This window comes from Megalobrama amblycephala, linkage group LG3 (assembly GCF_018812025.1).
Source record: "Megalobrama amblycephala isolate DHTTF-2021 linkage group LG3, ASM1881202v1, whole genome shotgun sequence".
NCBI classification, from domain to species: Eukaryota; Metazoa; Chordata; class Actinopteri; order Cypriniformes; family Xenocyprididae; genus Megalobrama; species Megalobrama amblycephala.
This window is the reverse complement of record NC_063046.1, coordinates 6,883,282-6,904,458: the sequence shown is the minus strand read 5'-3', so window position 1 is coordinate 6,904,458 and position 21,177 is coordinate 6,883,282. Positions and strand designations below refer to the sequence as shown.

At 35.1% G+C, this 21,177-nt stretch overlaps 1 protein-coding gene across 3 annotated transcripts in view; it reads right to left on the bottom strand.

The window, feature by feature from the left end:
* Window positions 1-21,177, bottom strand: part of LOC125264390 (cell migration inducing hyaluronidase 1) — a 158,869-nt gene that overhangs the window by 81,293 nt on the left and 56,399 nt on the right. For 2 of the 3 annotated variants that reach the window (XM_048183656.1, XM_048183658.1), the window contains exons 2-5: window positions 8,860-8,957; window positions 3,447-3,584; window positions 1,610-1,748; window positions 161-397 (exon numbers count right to left, since the gene is read on the bottom strand). In XM_048183656.1, the coding sequence (XP_048039613.1) occupies window positions 161-397; window positions 1,610-1,748; window positions 3,447-3,584; window positions 8,860-8,914 (569 nt within the window). In that variant the 5' untranslated portion in view covers window positions 8,915-8,957. Of the gene's footprint in view, window positions 1-160; window positions 398-1,609; window positions 1,749-3,446; window positions 3,585-8,859; window positions 8,958-11,516; window positions 11,536-21,177 lie in introns of those variants that run through there. The other variant, XM_048183657.1, reaches the window with a different exon arrangement.

Below are 21,177 nucleotides of genomic sequence, written 5' to 3'. Positions count from 1 at the left end.
TTGTAATTGCCGTTTTAATTCCAAGCATGCATTAAAACCATAATTTATTTGGTTTTACATGATGTACTGAAGTAACAACCTCTAATCTATCAAGAAGCAAAAACATATTCATTAAAAACCAACTTTAAGAGCAGAAAATGTGGACTCGTGTCCCACTGACCTATCAGAGTGAAGCACATCTCCAGTCTTGGGGTTGATGACGTGAATGATGATGCCTCTGTTGCCCCAGCTCCTCTCGAAGCGGTAACTGTTCTCGTTACCCTGCCCTGGATGGAGTGTTTTGTTCAGGAACGTCCATGACAGCTTCTTTTCTCCGTGAATCTCTAAGGTTCCTCCAGTTCCAACGCCAATGTACTTTCGGCCAAAATAACTGTGTTCAACCTCGCTGTCATCAGACCTTTTTGAAAACAAGAACAACAAGAACAAACACAACTGATCAGATTGTGCCATTCAGAATTGAACTCAGAATGCTTTTTAAAATCCAGGTGCGATTCGGATTTGTAAATTGAAGTTGAAGTTTATATAACTGAAACTTTACTTTTCTAGTTAAAATTGATCTGAACGTTTACAAAGCCTTGAATTTTGAAGATTTATAGTCCAGACTATCTTAAAGGGATAGTTCACACAGAAATGAAACTTATCCCAAGCTTTACTCACCCTCAAGCCATCCTACGTGTATATGACTATCTTCTTTTAGACAAACACAATCAGAGTTATATTAAAATATATTCTAGCTCTTCCAAGATTTATAATGGGAGTGAATGGGGGTTGAGATTTTGAAGCCCAAAAAACCGCCTTCATCATCATAAAAGTAATCCATATGACTCCAGGGATTAATAAAGGCCTTCTGAAGTGAAGTGATGGGTTTTCGTGAGAAAAATATCCATATTTAAAACTTTACAAACTTTAATAATTGGCTTCCGGACCCCCTAAAGCCATATGCATGCACTTTTTTTGAGGCTTCAAAATCTCGACCCCTATTCACTCCCATTATAAAGCTTGGAAGAGCCAGAATATTTTTAAATATATCTCTGATTGTGTTCGTCTGAAAGAAGATAGTCATATGAGGGTGACTAAATCATGGGAAAATTTTCATTTTTGGTTGAAATATCCAAGTGTTTTGGTCAATGGTCTGTAATTTTTATTGTGGGGGGCAAAACATGTAATGCAATGATGATTGAGAGATGACCAAATCAAGTTCCTCAAAACCCTGATGTATTATATTTGTTTGATTTTTCAAAAAATGTATGGAGAATCAAGTAAACCTAAGTTACTTGATCATCTTGAAATATTACTGAGAATAATATATATGTTTACTCTATAAAAATCAGTAAAAATTTCTCAGCAAAAATACACACCTTTATACAATTATGCTTAAGAAGTATATACTATCAGTCAGGTGACAGAAGGCATGATTGTGTGCAACAGGTTTTTCAACAAAGTTTTGATCATTTAGAGGCCTTAGACACTTGTGTATCAATTATGATACAACAGAGGTTAAAATTACAGGCTCAAAACGGATCCGTCAAATGCTCCTCCAACACTTCCTGTACTCTGTAAGTGCCCTTGTGATGTCTGCAGGAGTGTTTCAGCACTCAGCGTTTCGTACCTGCCGAAGAGAGAGATGGTGAGGTTGCCTTTGTAAGGGCATTCTGGACTACCGATGTGAAGTTCGCCCTTGTTCCCGATGAGGATGTGCTTAGTCCGCAGAAAAATGGGTCGATTGGAATCGGCTATCACAAGCTTCCCTAAAAAGAACAAAAGAATCGAGCCAATCTTGATCTCTCACCACTAATTTTCAAACAATGAGCATGCAAGATGTTTTCCAACATATATATTTTTCTTACTCCATATATTTGAGTTGTTTTCCAGTACAAAACCAGCTGACGGGGAACATTCTCAGAACTTCAGATAATGCAAGCTGGAGTTTGAACAGTCTTGGCTCATCTGAACATTCCGTCAATGCAAGTCAATGGGATTTTTCAGAGATTTAATAGTCAATTTTAGGAAAACCGTAAGTCCAATCAGTTAGAAAAGATATAGCACATTAAGTCAGAACAGTCTGCAAGGTTATGAACAAACATTCTTCAGTAACATTGTTCATCGAGTTATCTGGTCTTTATTAATGTTCTTAAAGGTAGGGACACACCAAATCAACGGCAAAGAACTAGTTCTGTTTATTAGTATGATGTTTATAGAGTTCGGTCTTTTAATATCGCTGTTTTAGTACATTAATAAGCCTATAGAAAATGCTTAACATGAAATTAAATGTGTTGCTCAACTGCTTTTCATACTGTACATACTATACTTTATTAGTATGATGTTTACTGAGTTTGGTCTGTTAATATCACTGTCTTAGTAAATTAAGCCACATTAAGTGTTTTTCACGTTAAGAGTTTCCAAGAACGTCCCAAGTCGGCCAATACTTAAAAACGGTCCGACGTTGCCCAGGCTTAAAACTTTAGCACAAAAAAATCATTCATGGAACGTTTAGTTGTAACATTTTTAAATGTTAATACATATTTTAGAATGTTCAGGAAACATTCAAATGTAACATTCCCATAATGTTTGCAACATTTATTTAAAAAATGGAATGTTCGAATAACTAAGAAAAAAGTTTTTAAAACATTTAAAAAACTGGACGTTTTGAACATTCAAAGAACATTCAGAAATAATGTTTTTATAACTTAATGGAAGCATTAGCAAAACGTTCTTGTTAGCTGGGAATATCTAAACAATCTTAAATTAAGATACAATTACTTGAGACACAAAATGGCTTAAGATATTAGGTTTTGTTTTGTTTAACAATACAAACAACATGTTCTTGGATCAATATCTTTGTTGATCCTGGAACAACACTCCAATCAGATTTGTGGGAAAGTTTACAGTTTATGTCAAGTTTAGGCTTACAGCAGGGTTAGTGCTTCTACATCAGTGTTATTGACCTGTCATTTCCCTCTGATTTTAGCGATAACTTATGGGTGGGTTTAGGGGATATAGTTAGGATTACATTTTTGGACAGGAATGTTGTTTCAGGATCAACTGTCTTACTTGGCAAAATCACAGTGACCAGAAATAAATCTGCCAGTGGGGTCAAAAAATGAACTTAATTCAAAGAAGTTTATTTCAACAAGTCTGTTTTCTTACTCCATTGGCAGACATTTGTTCTCGTTTCAAGCAAAAACTCAGAAAACAAGGCTTTCTATCATATGTTATTTTACTTCTCAAGTTAATGTATCATGATTTAAGAATGTTTAGATATTTTACTGAAAAACAAGACAAAATACCGAGTAAGAAAGGTGAATGTTTGCTGGCAGAGAATGTGATGGAATTCCCCATCAAACTCTGTACTCAGGGCGATTCGTCTGAATTTTTGCCTTCATCATGAAGGATGTAAATCTTGGTGACACTTTAATGTTGTGGAGATGTTTAATAGGAAGATCTACCTCCGTTGAGGATCTCGATGGAGTGGACGGTCGCAGAGGAGGTGAGGATGACTTTGCGGCCGTAGCCGATGGTGACTCTGTGGGCTTCATTGTGACCGGGTGTCCAGGGCTGTAGACCAGGCAGCTTATCTGGACAAACTGGAAAATTTAAAGACATATAAATAAGTCACACAGAAGAACTCACATGAGCAAGTTACGGTTACACTTCATTCCGATGGTCCACTTTAGACATTCTACTAACTATAAGTAACTTTGCAACTACATGTCAACTAGCAGTCATTTGAAACTATTAGGTTCGGGTTAGTAGAATAAGTTGACATGCAAAGTTACTCATAGTCAGTAGAATGTCTGAATGTTTTTTTTTTTTTTTCTCAAAAGCTTAATATACTATGAAAACATAACTTTTAGAACTTAAAATGTCCCCATAATAAAATGAAACCCATAATAAATCAACCTCAAGGCCATATATATATATATATATATATATATATATATATATATATATATATATATATATATATATATATAAAATAGTTAATTAGTTAATATATATGTATATATATATCTGCAAAAATGTCAACAATTCTGTGTTTTTCTGTCAATATGGGGTGCTGTGTGAACATTAATGAGGAAAAAAAAAATTAACTTAAATGATTTTAGCAAATGGCTGCAATTTAACAAAGAGTGAAAAATTTAAGGGGGTCTGAATACTTTCCGTACCCACTGTATGTGTGTGTGTATATATTATATATATATGTACAATGTCATATTTTATATATATATAAAATATGACATGGCAAGGAAACAAACTTTAAATTAAATGAACATTTTAAGATGTCAACAGTTATGACTTATGTATCTTAGATGTCTAGACTATAAATTGATCATGATAACCCTTAAGTTCATCTGCTATTACTCTGTTGATAAAAGAAAGAAGTCAGCGGTTGAACCACAGGCGGATGTTTCTGACTGCAGTCAGACTTTTAAGTGTCCTCATATATTAAAAAGCATCTCGTTCTTCCCTTTAATGCTGTAAAAGCCGCGCACTTGATTTGAAAACACAGACCCGGAGCAGCTGAGAACTTTCATCATGAGCATTTCCATATCTCTGCTTTGAAATGAAAGTAAAGGGCTTCGCTGAGCTTTCTAATGCATTTCCTTCTGCGTTACAAAACGTCAAAGATGCAGCAACAAAAATAATGACAGTAATAATCACCCAGTGGAAAGCTTTGTTGCTCTTTCATAGCACACGAGACTTTGGAAGTATATCATATAAATAGACAAAAATTGGTAAATTTGCCAAAAAGTGAGTTTTCTCAAAATAAAAATAAACTATACAAATAAATACACTAAGATTAAATTTACAAATAAATTTAAATAAGTTTTAGTTTTTTTAATTAAGAACAACAACACTATTAAACATTTTTTTTGTAACTGAAATAAAGCTTAAAGAAAAAAAAAAAAATTAAATTAAATTAAATATGAAATTAAACATGGCTTAATTGGCAAATAACTAAATTAAGTAAGTTTAAGTACTAAAATTACTGAAACCAAACCTGAAATAAAATAAAGCTAAACAGAAATACTTAAAAACTGATACAAATGACAAATTCTATAATAAGCAGAAAAATACACAAATACTCCACTACGCTTTAGTATTTGCTGAGTATAGAGTTTATTCTCAAAATAAAAATGAATTATATAAATAAATACACTTACACTGAATTTACAAATTTAAATCGGTTTTAGTTTTTTAAATTAATAACAACACAATTAAACATTTTTGTAATTAAAATAAAAATAAAATATAAATATTAAATGAAACTTAGAAACAATATGTATTTATTTATTTGTACAACAGTTCGTTCTGGTTCTCGAATCTGATTGGCTGAGAGGTCTTTCCAGCCATGTGAAATTCTACCAGTATCGCTAATGGAACCGTTTCACCGTTTGAATCACTCCGCTGTCAGCATTCTCACAGCGAGTGTCATGGGGGACGAGCAAAACCACTGTATTTTTATAGATACTACTGTTATTTTGTAGCGGAATTTAGTTTTAAGAGTTTTTAGGCGAGAATGTAGTTGTTTAGACCTCAGATATGCGATTTATATGTAAACATATTTGAAACTTTGTTTGGATTCTTTCAGAGATGTGAGCTCCAGGCCGTCAGCGAGCGTTCAGAGCTCATGTACCCACAGAGAACAGCTTCATCTCAGCCAGTCCTTGAGGGATTTGCTGCTGGCTCTTATGTAGAAAGTGTTTAAACATGAGGTATAATTCGTTTTGGATATATCAAATGGGCAATCTTCGGTCTTATTAATCTAGTACTTGTTCCTAAAGGGCTATATTAAGATTCATAACTTTATATTTACATTAAAATTAATTCATGTACTAACTAGAGCGCTGCTTTTGTACGTTTGACTTTGCACTGCTTGTGTTTATTTCCTATTTTACTTCTTATACTGTTATAATGGCTATTGTTGTTCTTTAAAATATTATTGTTCACAAGTAATATTTTACATAAATAACATGCCATATTTTTTGGTATTGAGAAAGAGTCCATTAGTGATTTTGATTTCAGTGAAAGTTTCATTAATACGCCATTAGATGGCGTCAAAGACTATCTTTATGAGTGAGTCAGTCGCAAAGACTTTTATATTGAAATGGACTGAAACAAGGAAACAAGGACGTTGTTTTTACTTTAAACAACATCTTACGAGATGCAACTGACAAATGCATTGATTAGCACTGTCATGGGAAATCCTCTTAAATGTTAAAAGGACAAAGACAAAGATATCGCTTTCCTCAGTGGATATTCAAACTGATTTTGTGATTATGAATATAAGATTGACCTGAAGAATATCAGATGCAGATAATACACTCATTCAGGCGATCTCTCTCTCATAATACTCTCATATTACAGTGAGTTTCAATGAAGCGACTCAACGTTCCTTTGTTACTAGTTCTAAAGTGATGTTTTAGAATTAGTAACGGATCTTGGGCTCAACTGTTAAACTGTCAACTTGAGATGTAATCCATGCTGGAAGGAAGTAGTTCCTCCAAAAGAGGGTTTTTAAAGACACTCCGTTGTTATTCTTATTTATTTACACACTGGTGCCGTCGAACTGTTATATAAATGCAATATCACACTCGTAGCCATGAGATATCACTTTATATTAGAATGCTGTAATTACCTACGGCCAAAACACAGCCTAATTGCATAGCTATTTGCGTGATATTGCTCATATATATATATATATATATATATATATATATATATATATATATATATATATATATATAAATATATAAAATATATAGTCCTTATAATCAACATTTCTAGTTTTTGGGCGAGTTAGTCAAAATGCCTCATGTTGTTTTTATGGGGAGTTCAGTAAGTTTAAGAACCACACACCTCAAAAACATAAGCATCACAATGTGGATGCCAATTTGCAAAATATGAACTTTTCTCTTTTATATAAAACAAAAAAGATTGGTTGCCAAAGGGACAGGCAATGAAAGAACAACAAAGGAATTATTAGATAAAGCGTGTCTTTAATAAATTACCCTATTCATCCTGGCCTCAGCTCTCAGAGAAGGAGAAAATCAAAGAAAACACAGCAGCCTGTCATTTCAAACAAACGCTTTTATGCGACCACTAACTAGCTGTCCTGCAGTGATGCATTAATCTCATCGCCAGCCTTTACCATACACAGAACACATGCCGCAAAACTAAACTGAGAAAAGCCATCACGCTTTGTGTCGTCAACAAAAAGCTGTTCAAATGCAGATTTTCCCGGAGGAATCCACTCGCTCAAAGGCAGATGAGAGCTCTGCCGGAAATACCACAAACCCAAAAGAACAACGCTGCTCTAAATGCGCATAAAATGAGTGTTCGCACAGATTTGGGCAGTTGTATGGAATCATGCGAGCATTATGACCATCCACTGTAGAATACATTCAGTTGACTTTTACTGTAGAAGGCCGTGCTGCTTTTTGTAATTGCAAATCATGTTTGCAACTACAAGGTCTTAAAACAACTTTGGTTTGTTAAATTGCAGTAAAGCTAAGTTGAAAGGAGCAGAAAAGCACTACATTGACATGCCTGTAAAGCTCTGGATTGTACAGTTGAGTCTTGCTGAAAACTGAGTTAAGAGTTTGCTGGATTAGAATGAAACACAGTGCAAAAAGTCTCAAAGGGCTTCTGTGGGTTTGGCAAACTAAATCCAAGAGCCTTCTTCTGTAACAAGACTCTTAGTCATGCGGTCTCTCTCCGTCGGACGGATTAAGTTGAGACTGAAAGGATGTCGGTATATTTTGGACTAATCTCTGATACTGTACATCAGGCAATGCCACAATTCAGCCTGTAAAGTGAAGTTAAGAGGAACAGACATGACAGAAAGGGCAATTAAAAATATTAGGGGAGAGAAATTATGCAAGCAATGCTTTAATAATTATGAAATGTTACTGTTTATGTTAATATTGTCAGAAAAATGAGGATTTCAAAGTATAGTTTATGCAATCAAAGTACAATGAACTTAAATATATAAAATATATAAATATTTAAATATATAATAAGGAATTCCTTTTTATTACCTTTTTGTTTTATAGTTTTGAATAATCTACTTCATTTTATTCAAAGTATAACTTATGCTTTCAAAGAACGATGAACTCTTGTATTTTAAAGATTAAAAAGGACTTCCCCATCATATTATTTGATTAATTTTTACTTAATTTTAATTAATTTTATTTTATTTTATTAAAAGTATACTTTCAAAGTACAACAAACTCTTGTATTTTAAAGATAAGAAAGGAATTCCTTATTATATTACCCCTTTTATTTATTTTTATTTTTATTTTATGTGTTATTATTTTATTTAGTTTTTTATTATTACATTTTATTTTTTAGTATTTTATTGCATTTTATTTTTATAATTGTATTTATTTTTTATTTTTTTTATTTTTATTTTTATTATTTAATTTTTATTATTTTGTTGTATTGTTTTATTTTTTATTGCATATATTTTATTTTTATTTTTTATTTTTTTATTTATTTATTAGTATTTTGTTTTATTTTTAGTATTTTATTTATTTTTAGTTTTTATTTTTTGTTATTATTTTATTGTATTCTTTAATATTTCACTTTTGTTTTAATTTTTATTTTTATTTTATTTCATTTTTATTATTTTGTTGTTTTTTATTATTTTTTTATTTTTATTATTTTTTTATTTTTTATTTTTCACTTTTTAATTTTATTTTTTATTATTGTATTGTATTGTATTGTATTGTATTGTATTTTTATATTTTATTTTTTTATTTTATTTTTAATCATTTTTTCTATCCAAAAAGTCATACCATTAAAGCACTTTGCAAAAAAAACTGATAAATCAGAGCATGAAAGACAGAAACTCACCAGCTTGAGCAATGTGAAGAACAGCTACTACAATAAAAGCAACACAGATCTTCATTTTCAGTATTGTTGGTTTGGTCCAGAGTTTAAAGGCACCTCACCTACAACACAAAACACAAAAAACAATTACTGAATATAAAGTGTGTAATTTCTGTGCCATCAATCCCACCAAAGCTTCTGCCACTAGTCAGCAAAACAGATGTTCAGAGAGAGTTGAATTATACACATTTTACAGGGTCTCACTTGTAGCTGTCTATGCATATTGAGCTGTTAGAAAAACACACACACACCACCTTAAACATGCTCAATTTATTCTGGTACGTGTGACACTATGACCAGCCGAAGGGAAACATGTCATTGAGCGTGTGCGACGTTGCCATAGAAACCGGCGAGCGATTTTGTCAGTTTGCCAGAATCTGAAAGCGGTGGACCCCAGTTTTGCATTCCTTTGAAACTTGTGGGATCTGAAGGTTACGTGGTTATCTTCAAAGAGATTACAAGAGCACCAGCAATATGACTTGAACCTCCATAAAGGATCAAAGGCTCCGAGGGGCCGAGGGCTCAGGTACTGACTCGCTAATAATAGTGTGCTTGTTTAAATGCAGTTATATAAAGCCTTACATAACCGATATGGACATACACGGTATCCCGTATCCTGGTTTCGGCATTGCAGACTCCAGCTATGCTTGACAGACCAATTATACGACAAGGAAAGAGACATGACAATGCTTCCTTTGACTAAACGATGTAATTTAGAGGGTAACATGTTTTCTTGCACATAAAAGCAGTTTCTAAGGCTGCAAAATCAACTATTTTCATCTCTTCTGCATTCGATATTCTGCCCTGGAATTATCATGTTGTGACGTTTATTAGCACTGCCAATCTGCCCGAGGCGTGATGGCTTCGTTGTCCCAAACTAACGGTTGCATCATGACCTGTCGGACGTGTCAAGCATCTGCGCTGTGAATCTAGCTTGAGAATCTACTGCTGTCTTTGTTATATACTGAGGGATAATGGTCTGCAACTGCCAACTTCTCATCATATTGGCGTCACAATGTTTCCCATTGGGGTCTGTGCAAAGGACTGTGGGAATATTGCAAAGATTGCTTGCCTGGTTGTTTATTTATGTCAGCATGTGATGTGACTAGGGCTGGATTTATGCATAGTGCATGTTTGAGCTGTTTTAACTGAAAGCATAGTGGCATTATTTGTCTCGAGATACACACCGGTAACGTTTATAAAAGCTACTTAAATGCTTTAACTGGACTAAGGCCTGATCCTGGCTTGATCGAAACCCTGTCTGTGAAATCAGGCCTAAGACAATTAGTTTATAAATGAATACATTTAATTTAAAATGTCACTGTCTGGCAGAAACCTTGTATATTTTTTTCAGTTTTTTTTCTCCCCATAAATCATTTCTGTTGTTCAGCCGTTTGGGTTTTAGGCATTTAAAAGCGCTTGTGACTAAACCTCGTAAGGGGCCGTTCACACAGAACGTGTTTTTCTATCCCAATGCACTACTTTTTCAATGTTTTTCTATGTAAACGCTCTAGACAGACGTGTATGACCATGCATTCACACGGGATGTCGGCGTCAATGCTTGACGGAGGGCGTTTCTGAAGCTTGTGCTGATATAGGGATAACAGCCAATTACATTACCATATGTCGGTGCACTAACCACTAGGCTATCGGCACCAACTGCAATTATTTTCTTTTTTTTCCGTGTCTAAAATAGTATCTATCTATTCTGTTGTTTGCCTATTTTATTTCTATTATTTCTGTTATTGCCGTTATTGCATCACATTGCCGTAGAAACCGGTGAGCGATTTTGTCGGTTTGCCAGAATCTGAAGGTCTGGTATTTGTCGTTTAGTCATCACCAATAGCTAATAGCTACTGTCTTATATCATGTGTGAAGCACTTCATTTTACATAACATTAGATTTTGGTCAATCGACAGAAAAACTGAGCACCCACATAACTACAGTGAACTTTATAACCTGTAAAAACGTAATGCAATGCACTTACTGCCTCAGATGCTTTCTAATGATGGAAAAAAGCATGACATTCGCTGGTCTGGTAAATCTGGCCTTGGACGTGGCGGTATGTTACAGTCATTATAAAAGTGAATAAACCAGCGAGTTTGACTTGATAACCAGAAATGGGTTTCATTTACTGACCCAACGTCGTTTTTTCCTTCCATGCAACACAAAAGGAGAATGAACAAATGGACAACGACTTCAATTTCAGTCTATTCCTCACACAAAGCTATTGTATGACTTCATGGACTATTTTAATGATGCTTTTATAGTGCATTTTTGCCATTTTATTGAGGATTTTGACTATCTTCCCATTGTATGGAAAAGAACAGTCTAGGCACTTTGTTCCTTTTGTGTTTACACTCAAAAGGACAATAAAAAAACATATGTGTTTTCAGCAACAAGAGGGTGAGTGGATGATGAAAGAATAATTTTTGGGTGCACTACTCCTTTAAGATTAGAGCTCTCTGATAGCACAACAGGAAATATCATGTGGCTCACAGCCATGCCTGGCAATAACAGGGTGAAAAATGAAAACACAAGCCTGTGGTGGATGGAGTGAAAGTTTATTTGAATCTTCAATATGAGCCACAAATTCATTTATTCTGCTATCAGAAGCCGACCTGGTGCAACAGGTGCCGCATCTTCGGGTCAAACACACAGTCTTCCCTTTATGACATTCGAGAGACACTTCGCTTGAGACCTGCAAGAATGAACAGAGGTCGTTAAACAATACAACTTCAATTAATTTTAAAGAAATTAATACTTTTATTCAGCAAGGATGCATAAAATTGATCAAAAAGTGACAATAATATTATGAAAGAATCATCAAAATAATCCTGGAAAAAGCATGGTTTTCTCAAAAATAAGAAAGTACATCTGTTTTCAACATGGATAATAATCAATGTTTCTTGAGCAGCAAATCATCATATTAGAATGATTTCTGAAGGATCATGTGACACTGAAGACTGGAGTAATGATGCTGAAAATTCAGCTTTGATCACAGGAATAAATTACATTTTACTATATATATTTACATAGAAAACAGATATTTTAAATAGCAATAATATTACTGTTTTACAGTATTTTTGATCAAATAAATGCAGCCTCAGAGACATCTTTCACAAATCTTACTAAACCTTTGAACCGCAGTGTATGTGAATAACTTTCTTACACAGTTTAAAAACGCCTGACTTTGCATTTTAGAATTTGTAAATCCATGTCACGCTGCACAAATTGCCATTTCAAAATCACATTTAGATATGCAGCACACCGAGGGAAAATTCTTTTTGCAGGTAAATAGATGTCACGGTGTAGATCGACAGAAATATCACCCCCTTCTCTTCCCCTGCAGTTAAAGTGTAAAAGTCAGCAGAAGGCGAACTGCTCCCTTACTTTCAGCACACTGACTTTGTGCCTGGCGTGATGGAATTCTGCGAAAATTGACAGGAAAAAATCCCCTTATTGGGTTTTCTAATGCACGTATATTCCCCCGAGCCAAATACCACAAGATCTACGAGGCTGACGCATGCTGAGCTGTTCAAAGGTGACAAGCATCTTTCATCACAGCTCTGCATGCATTTTTTTAAGCATAAATGTGCATTATTAACCATCACAATTTCCTCTTTATTTAAGCACATTTTAATCTTCTGCCGTGTGTAATCAGTGGACCAGTTGTCTGAATGTTGCATGCAAACACACATATCTATCTTTAGTTTTAGCCAGCTGGCCCATGATGTAATGCATGCAGAATGACCATCTGAAGATAATATTGCACAAATAATTAGCAGCATTGCTAAATCAAGCATCATCATTAGTGTTGCTCATACCTATAGTTAGTGATCTAAACAAACCACTTATTAAGTATTTAAATTTAGGAGTTAAGTCATGCATGACCATTTGTGCTACAATCATGATACCTGGAATGATTTTGTCGAGGGGAAGTATGTCATTACTTTTTTAAGTCAAGAAACTACAGGCAAAGCCATAGTTCTGTCATGACAACTCTCAGGGTGTTTGGTAATGGATATGACAGCGAGCACATTCACATGCACATCGTTACGCTGACAACTCACAAAAATCAGCTTGTTGAAATAACCTGTTGTCCGGGTTTATGTGCAAACCAATAACCCGACAACGCAAATAAACTGAGTTTACACCACGTTCCAAATTATTATGCAAGTGACATATCAGTTAGATTTCAGTAGAATAAACATTCAGATTTTAGTTTTTCTAAGAAAATGTTTGTTTGTTTATTTATCCATGTCTTTTTAGATAACTGGTATCAATCTCAGACAAAATAATTTGGCAGATCTATGGAAACCCTACTTAGAGGTTGTTCCACATTATTAAGCAAGTCACAGTTCTCATGCAATATGGGGAGGAAGAAAGATCTTTCTGAAGATGAAAAGCATGAAATGGTGCAATGTTGTGCAAAAGGCATGAAAACAACTAATATTGTGTGAAACTGAATGGAGATTATTAAATTATCATAAGATTTGTGAGGGATTTAGAGCACAGCAGAACTCGGTCAGATAAAGGCTTATTGAGGAAAGTTCCTGTCAAAAAAATGTATTGTATTAAAAGGGGCAGCTCTAAAAAAGCCAGTGTTGAGCAGCAAACAGGTATTTGAAGCTGCTGGTGTCTCTGGAGTCTCAAGAAGCTCTCCATGCAGGCTGGCAGTTGTGCGTAAAGATGCATTTCAGCCACTCCAAACCAAACCTCACAAAGAGAAACATTTACAGTGGGTTTTCATAGACCTGGCAAATTATTTTGTCTGAGACTGATACCAGTTATCTAAAAAGACATGGATCAATAAACAAACAAACATTTTCTTAGAAAAACTAAAATCTGAATGTTTATTCTACTGAAATCTAACTGATATGTCACTTGCGTAATAATTTGGAATGCAGTGTACATTCATATCTATACAGGTGGAGCTAGGGAAGGTGGAGGGTTTCTGAAAGAGCACTGCAACTGCTATAGCAAATGTTGAGCAGCGAGCTCATTGGCTACTGATACAACAGGTACCAATCAGCTGTGCCCTATAGAGCATGATGTGATTGCAAGCAGGTTGAGTTAAAGACCAATCAGCCTGCGCCATCTAGAGTTTCATGACAGAACATTCTCAGGAACTGGTCAATTTTGAGATTTTGGATTATTCTGCTTCCATAACTTTCCTTTTCCAGACTAGTGGAAAGAAAATATCCAAAATACATATTTAAGTGTTTATTTTATTACATTTGATCTATTTGTGTCTGTAGATTTCAATTATAGAACATCACTGACAAGGTCGTTTTCTCAAAATGAGTTTTTTTCTCATTCACTGAGCCAGAAATCATTCTGAAGGTTTTTACAGATGGGTTTGTTCATTAATCATTCGCCTGATTTATATAACTTTTATCCCTAAAACATTTTTTTCTGTCTTATTCTCTCCAATATCTCATCTGTATGTCAACAAAATGAAACAAAAGTTTTGAACCTGGCTTTATGCGGTATTCAGATTTCTGTATGCAACAGATTCTGTATTTCAATGTATGCAAATGAGTGCATATTTAATTAGAACGTGCCTCATTTGCATATTTCAACATAACATTTCAGAACAGAATTGTCTTAATGCACTGTGAGTAATCCACTGGAGAAAATATGTTGACATCTATTATTTAAAATATCTATTAGTTATTTTTACCCTGTTCACCTGTAGCATTGAAATGATTTTTATCATTTGGATAAAAGCATCTGCTGAATGCATAAATAGAAATGTAATTTATTTATTTGGTGGACAAAAAAAAAAAAAAAAAGCAAGTGAAAAACAACGAATAGGAGGAACCCAAGCCCTATCTAGAGAGCACATATTATAGTAGACTTGGAAGTGTGCTCAACTAGCAACCAAAAACCTTCGAAATGACCCACAACACTGTGTTTTGCACTATAAGACTCACCTCGCATTTTCTACAAATTGAGTTGCTTTACACGTTGCTGTGTTGCAGACTGCTCTGCCACTTCTTTACAAATCTCCAACACTGAGAAAGTCTATTCCAAAACATTACATCACCCTTGTGAAGACAAGCTTTGCTTCGATCCAGACCTCGCCTGTCAGCTTTACCTCCCAATGCTATCTGCGTTTGAGTCAAATATCTCTTCCTGGGCTGTCTATCTTCTTACAGAGCCTGTTGCCCTCCTTGGCCCTCGCAGATAACACACTTCCACCCCTGTCCTTCATGTTGACCCTGTCCTATCAGCACAGAGCAAAAGTGCACAAGCAGAACTCACACACAACAAAGTCTCAGCTGCTCACTTGAGCGGGCAAGACCAGCAAAAGCCCTTTTCCTGACATGAGTATTCTATCACAGCAACAGTCATGATATAGCTGGAATGCTGCTGGAAATTCAATGAAGAAAAACGATTGGCATTAGGCCTGTCGATCAATTAAAAATTGTTGAATTAATTGCATGATATGAAGATTAATTGATCAAATTATAAGTAATTAGTTGCATATATCAATGTGACAACAAGACAAAAAGAAAATATATTGCAGGTGTATAGAAATGGCTTTAGTTATATACCATTGAACAGTGAAGTCTACTAGCTATGAAGATGATATGCATTAATATATTACTGTTCAAAAGTTTTTTAAAGAAATTAATACTTTTGTTTAGTAACGATGCACTAAATTGATCAAAAGTGACAGTAATGTTATAAAAGATTTATATAAAAAAATGCTGTTCTTTTGAACTTTCAAAGAATCCTGAAAAAAAAATGTATTATGTTTTCCACAAAAATATAAAGCAGCACAACTGTTTTCAACATTGATAATAATAAGAAAGCATATTAGAATGATTTCTGAGTAATGATGCTGAAAATTCAGCTTTGATCACAGGAATAAATTACATTTTAAAATATTTTTAAAAAAAAGACAGCTATTTAAATTGCAATAATATTTCACAATATTACCTTTTTACTGTACATTTGATCAAATGCAGAATCAGTGAGCAGAAGAGACTTCTTTCAAAAACATAAAAATACCTCAACAACGTCAAACTTTGTACACAAACACAAGGGTCAGTAAATGATGACAATTTAAATTGAGGGTGAACTAGCCTGAACTATGTTCATGTAACGGATGAAGGCTAGTAAGAGCTCTGTGTGTAAACCTCATTCCCCTGATCTCAAGAGGCGCTCTAGCACTAGAGATTGCGGTCTTTAGCCTCCTTGTTAGAGAGCCCGACTCCCATGCCAGCGTACCGGGGTTCGAGTCCCGCTTAGTGCGGGTGGTTCGAACAGGAGGGGTTACATTCACATTACTCAATTTTTCTAAATCACTCTTGAATGTAAATAACATTATCTTTACAAATACATCTACCATTGTGTACATGATATAATAAAATATCAACTAGCTGTCACATGTCTACAGCAGCACAATATACTGTATATACAGTCGTGCCGCCCGGCACAGACGTGGGTCCTGCTGATCGGGGAATGCACACAAGAGGATGGGAAGGTTTTTCCTTTCCCTTTCATTACCCTGAAATATGTCTCAAACATACTGGCTGACTTTTACGGGAGCAAACAGGATTGACCCAGAGCAGCAGTCAAAGGAAACTTTACGAGCTCAGCCGGCCTCTGTGCTCCACTCACTCTCCAAGAAAAAACTCTAGATGAACTTCAGCAGGGACATCTGATAGGAAAACCCCTCATTTATTTAATTGCAACATTCGGTTTTATAATCTGAAGCTTTTTTTGAGCGCAGTTGCTGTAATGATGTAAGAAACATGCCCACTGGAAACCTGAACCACAAGCTTTTAATATATAAACGCAATTACCGTAGCCTATAAAAGTCTTGGGACTACTGACTACTGTGGAGCAGATTAAAAGCCATTTCTATCATCAGTCTGCTGGGTCAAACAGAGGCTCTCAGGCACATAAAAATGAGTCTCTTCTGGAAGGTTCCAAGGCAGAGAAAGTTGCTGACGTGACGCCTTTAAGGAATAATTCACACAAAAGTGACAATTCTCTCATGATTTACCTGCCCTCGTGTCGCTCCAGAGCTGTTTGATTTTCTCTGAGAGTTTAACAGAATGTTGAAGTAGCTTTTTACACACAATGACAGTGACTAGGGGCTGTCAAGATCTAAAATGTGAAAGACACATCATAAAAGTCGACCATATGAACTAGAAACAGACAGAAATGAACTAACATATATCAACGAGACGTGAATTTAAATATAATCCACATTTGCATATATTTAACATGCCACATGAAGATGTGCATTTTTGACATAGATGTCACCTGACTGATGGACACATCCCCATAGGCTGAAGCTATGCAGTCGGTACCGAATACAGAAATGATTAGTTCTCCTGAGACTTCGTTCATCGCGTATTATGGAAAGGACCATCATGACAAAAATTCACAAATTTATGAATTGTGAGACATTTGAGACCAGAAATGCATCACATAACTAAGAGTTAAACTGCCTACGCGCCTGTTTGTAAGGAATTATTAACTAATTTCTATATCCAATACGGCTGCCACGTCACGCGAAAAAAAGAAAGAACGACTCAGACCAGAAGACTCGGGAGGTGAACGAATCATTTCTGTTTCCGGTACAGATAGCATAGCCTCTTCTATGGGGCTGTCACGGGATGAACGAACGACTCGAACCCGAAGACTTGAGAGGTGAACGAATCATTTCTGTTTCCGGTACAGAACATATGGGATGTTGCGCTTGCGCGATCAACACAAAATGAACAAATCACTCTCTGAAATAACTCGTTCTTCCCGAGTCATATTAAAGATTTGTTCAAAATGAACGAATCATTCATGATTGACCCATCAAGCAATGCAAAAGTCATGAGTTTGATTACCAGCTAATGCATAAACTAGGAATCAGACATAAAAAATGTTTACTTTGAAAGCAGTGCATAAGTCGCTTTGAATAAAAGCATCTGCCAAATGCAGAAATGTTGCTATTCAAAAAGTTTTTACAAACCAATTGTAAACTGTCATTGCTAACTATTATTATGCAAACTAAACAATGATAAACAAATTATAAATAATAATTTAAAACAATGGCATCTAGCTTTCAAGTATTATCAATAATTAAATCATTGCTTCAAAAAACAAAAATGAAGAAAAGAGCAAAATAAAATGACAAACAAAAGAACAAAGAGAGCTCTTGATGTTTTCAGTATGTAACAGTAGAAGCTGATTAAAGCTTTTAAAGTTATTCCCGCAAGAGCAGTGAGCAATTTTCTCATTTTCTTGTTAACTGTTTGATTATTTTTAATCACATTACAGAGAGCATCATGTCTATTATGGATCATTTACACCTGATGCTCAGATCAATTATGACATATCAGATGTTTCAGCCCATCTGTTTACATTCACTTAATACATAAATGGCTCTTTACATTACTGTATTTCATGTCATTTAAACTTGGTTTGAAAGACCCATGCAAGAAAATCCTTCATTTTTCTCAGAGAAGACGGGCTTGCGTTGGCTCGTAAGCGAGCTGGGCTAAAGGTGCGACGGCCTCTAGGGTGATGAGCAGCGATGATTAATTCAATGAGAGCAGTGTGTGTGCGTGTGTGTGCGCTAACGGGAAGAGAACGGAAGATGGTGAAGGTTATAGCCGTTCTCCGGAGGCCAGGGGGAATCTGAGCCTTCAGAAAGAGCTGGTGTTGAAACAGCTATTTTTACAGCCTGCTCTCTCCAGGACTCTGTAATCCAGCTGAGACTGGGGCGCGCCTCTGTGCTGACGGAGGCAGTCGGTGACAAGTACAAGAGAGTCTTTACTGCCAACACAGCACTGCACCTCTGACCTGAGACACCTCCGAAACCCGAGCAGGTCACTGATGGACTGAGCTCCTCACTTTGGAAAAGCAGCGTGAGGTGGAGGTCATCCTCAAAGGCTTATTGAAGCAGGTACTGATGAGGTTTGGGCCAAGATCAACCGGTGGGGCTGATGTACACCTAGTAGACAGTGAAGCTGCTTAGAGCTTGTAGACCACTTCGGACCAGCAACAAACCAGCTGCCATAGTTAGCAATTCCAGTTTGACTAATTTAAAGGTGCCATTTCTGCAACCTGTTTGAAAACAGTCATTATTTTTGCATTTCTTTTTGCCACTGATATTGTCTACTTTTGCAGTGACTGGAAACTTTAAACAATGTTTACATACAGGGTCTAAAAAGAAGAAATCTGTGTTTTGGCAAATATATGAAATAGTGTCATGTGCTAGTTGGTCTGTGACATTTTATGCATTTTTATGAACAAACGTGAATGACGCTCGGGACAGCTGACAGACCCGCACTGCATCTTGACAATTTAAATATTCAAGCACAAGAAGACGCGAAAGGGAGCTCATTTTGTTACTAATCTCAGACAGTGTGTGAATACTAAACTGAGCTCTTTCACATCTTCTTGCACTTGAGTGGACAAATTCACACAAAATTATGTCAAAAAATAGCCAGTATCCTAAACGTAGCTGGTTAGGTCTTAAGTGAATGTAAATGGTTGAGAAAATAAATGCAAGTGTAAAGTATCAGTTCATTAGATCCGTGCATTCTCTCTTAAAGTGACAGCAGCCTAATATTCCTACTGCTGTCCGTGTTAATCAGACAACATTTACTGCTCTTGACTGAATTACTTTTGTAACTTTAATAATGATTAATTAATAAGGATGTTTAATTTATACAGTGAAGAATATGCAGTGTACATTTGCTTACTTTATTAACTTTCTGTACCTGAAAACTACTGTCAGATCTACCTGAAAAACATGAAAAGCACTGTTTATTTCAATTGTATCTTTATTAAATTCTATTTATTTGTGTTTTTGCTTGTAATTTGATTATTTGTTCTTATTTTATAACTGACTGTTTACTTCTATTTAATAATGCTTTAAATTTAGATTAGTTAGGCTAATTGTTTTAGCTGTGGTTATTTGGAATATAGAATTGTGAATTTATGAACTACCAAATTATGAGACTAATCCCACTTAATTATTTTGAATCGACTGATAGTCCTACATTATACCTGTAACTAAAACTAAAAATATTAAAATTTGTTTCCTTTAATTGACATAAATCTGAAATCAAATAAAAAATGTATGTTACATGTAAAAATTAAGCAAACAAAAAAACTATAAAATTAGAAATTTTGTATTGTATTGGCAACTAATTAAATAACTGAAGCACTAAACATTACTAAAACTAAAGCTGAAATAAAAATAAGTGAAAGCTAAATAGAAATTTTTAAAAAAACTAGAAAAAAAGCACATAATAAAATTACTAAAACTAAAATGAATTCAAAACATTAATAAATATTATAATGGTATATAAGTAACACTGAAGACATTTTGAAAAACCTAAAGTTCTTACTTGGAATCTTGCTGAATTAGTGATTTGGTGAATCTTAACTACTCTGAACAAACCAATTTGATACAGTGAACCACATGAGTGCTACACATGAGAGAAAATGAACTTTATATGCAGGAAATTAACATTTTCAGACACAGTGGCTGGTGTATATCTCAAATCACCTTACAGAGCACGCATGAGCTGCAGTGCTACTGAACACATGAACGATGTTCAGACATGAACCTCACCAGCTTAAATCAAATCTTACTTCAACAAAAATGCATATTTTTTTGCCTGCAGCAGAGGCTGGCAAATAAGACAAAAATTACCAGCCACTGGCCAAAAAACACCATTTAGCTGCTGGCAGGTGCTAATTTTTCCACCTTGATTATATGACAACACGACTTGATTATTGCCTCGGTGAAGCTGTAAATCTGTGTGCACAATACTGCGGTACTCTACTGAAAAATACAAGGTTAGAAGCATCACTTTTAGTTAGTTACTCCTCAACACTGAAGTCTGTACTGGTGAAGAAGTAAAGAACTTTGCTTAACAGATTCCCACTTACACACCTGCAAGATCATTGATTTAACCAGCATGATGCAGCTGGTTTCGAAGCCAATTGAGCAATTGTGCACGCTGTGCATAGACGCCGATTTATGTTTGCGCCGGTGGGTGCTCACACTCCATTTTTTCTCCGTGGGATGGTGCGCTTGATGAATTCATTACACAAAAGTTATTTGTGTCTTGTGAAGAGAAACACTCGAACCTCAAATACATTACCAACCAAACAAAAACACATCAATAAAACACAGCTGCCATACAGTAGGAAGGCAAACTATAAAAAAAAAAAACTGAAAAAGGCTGTTGTCTTCTCTTTTGTTAAACAGGAATGGAAAACTTCAACACCCATAATGCACTGGGC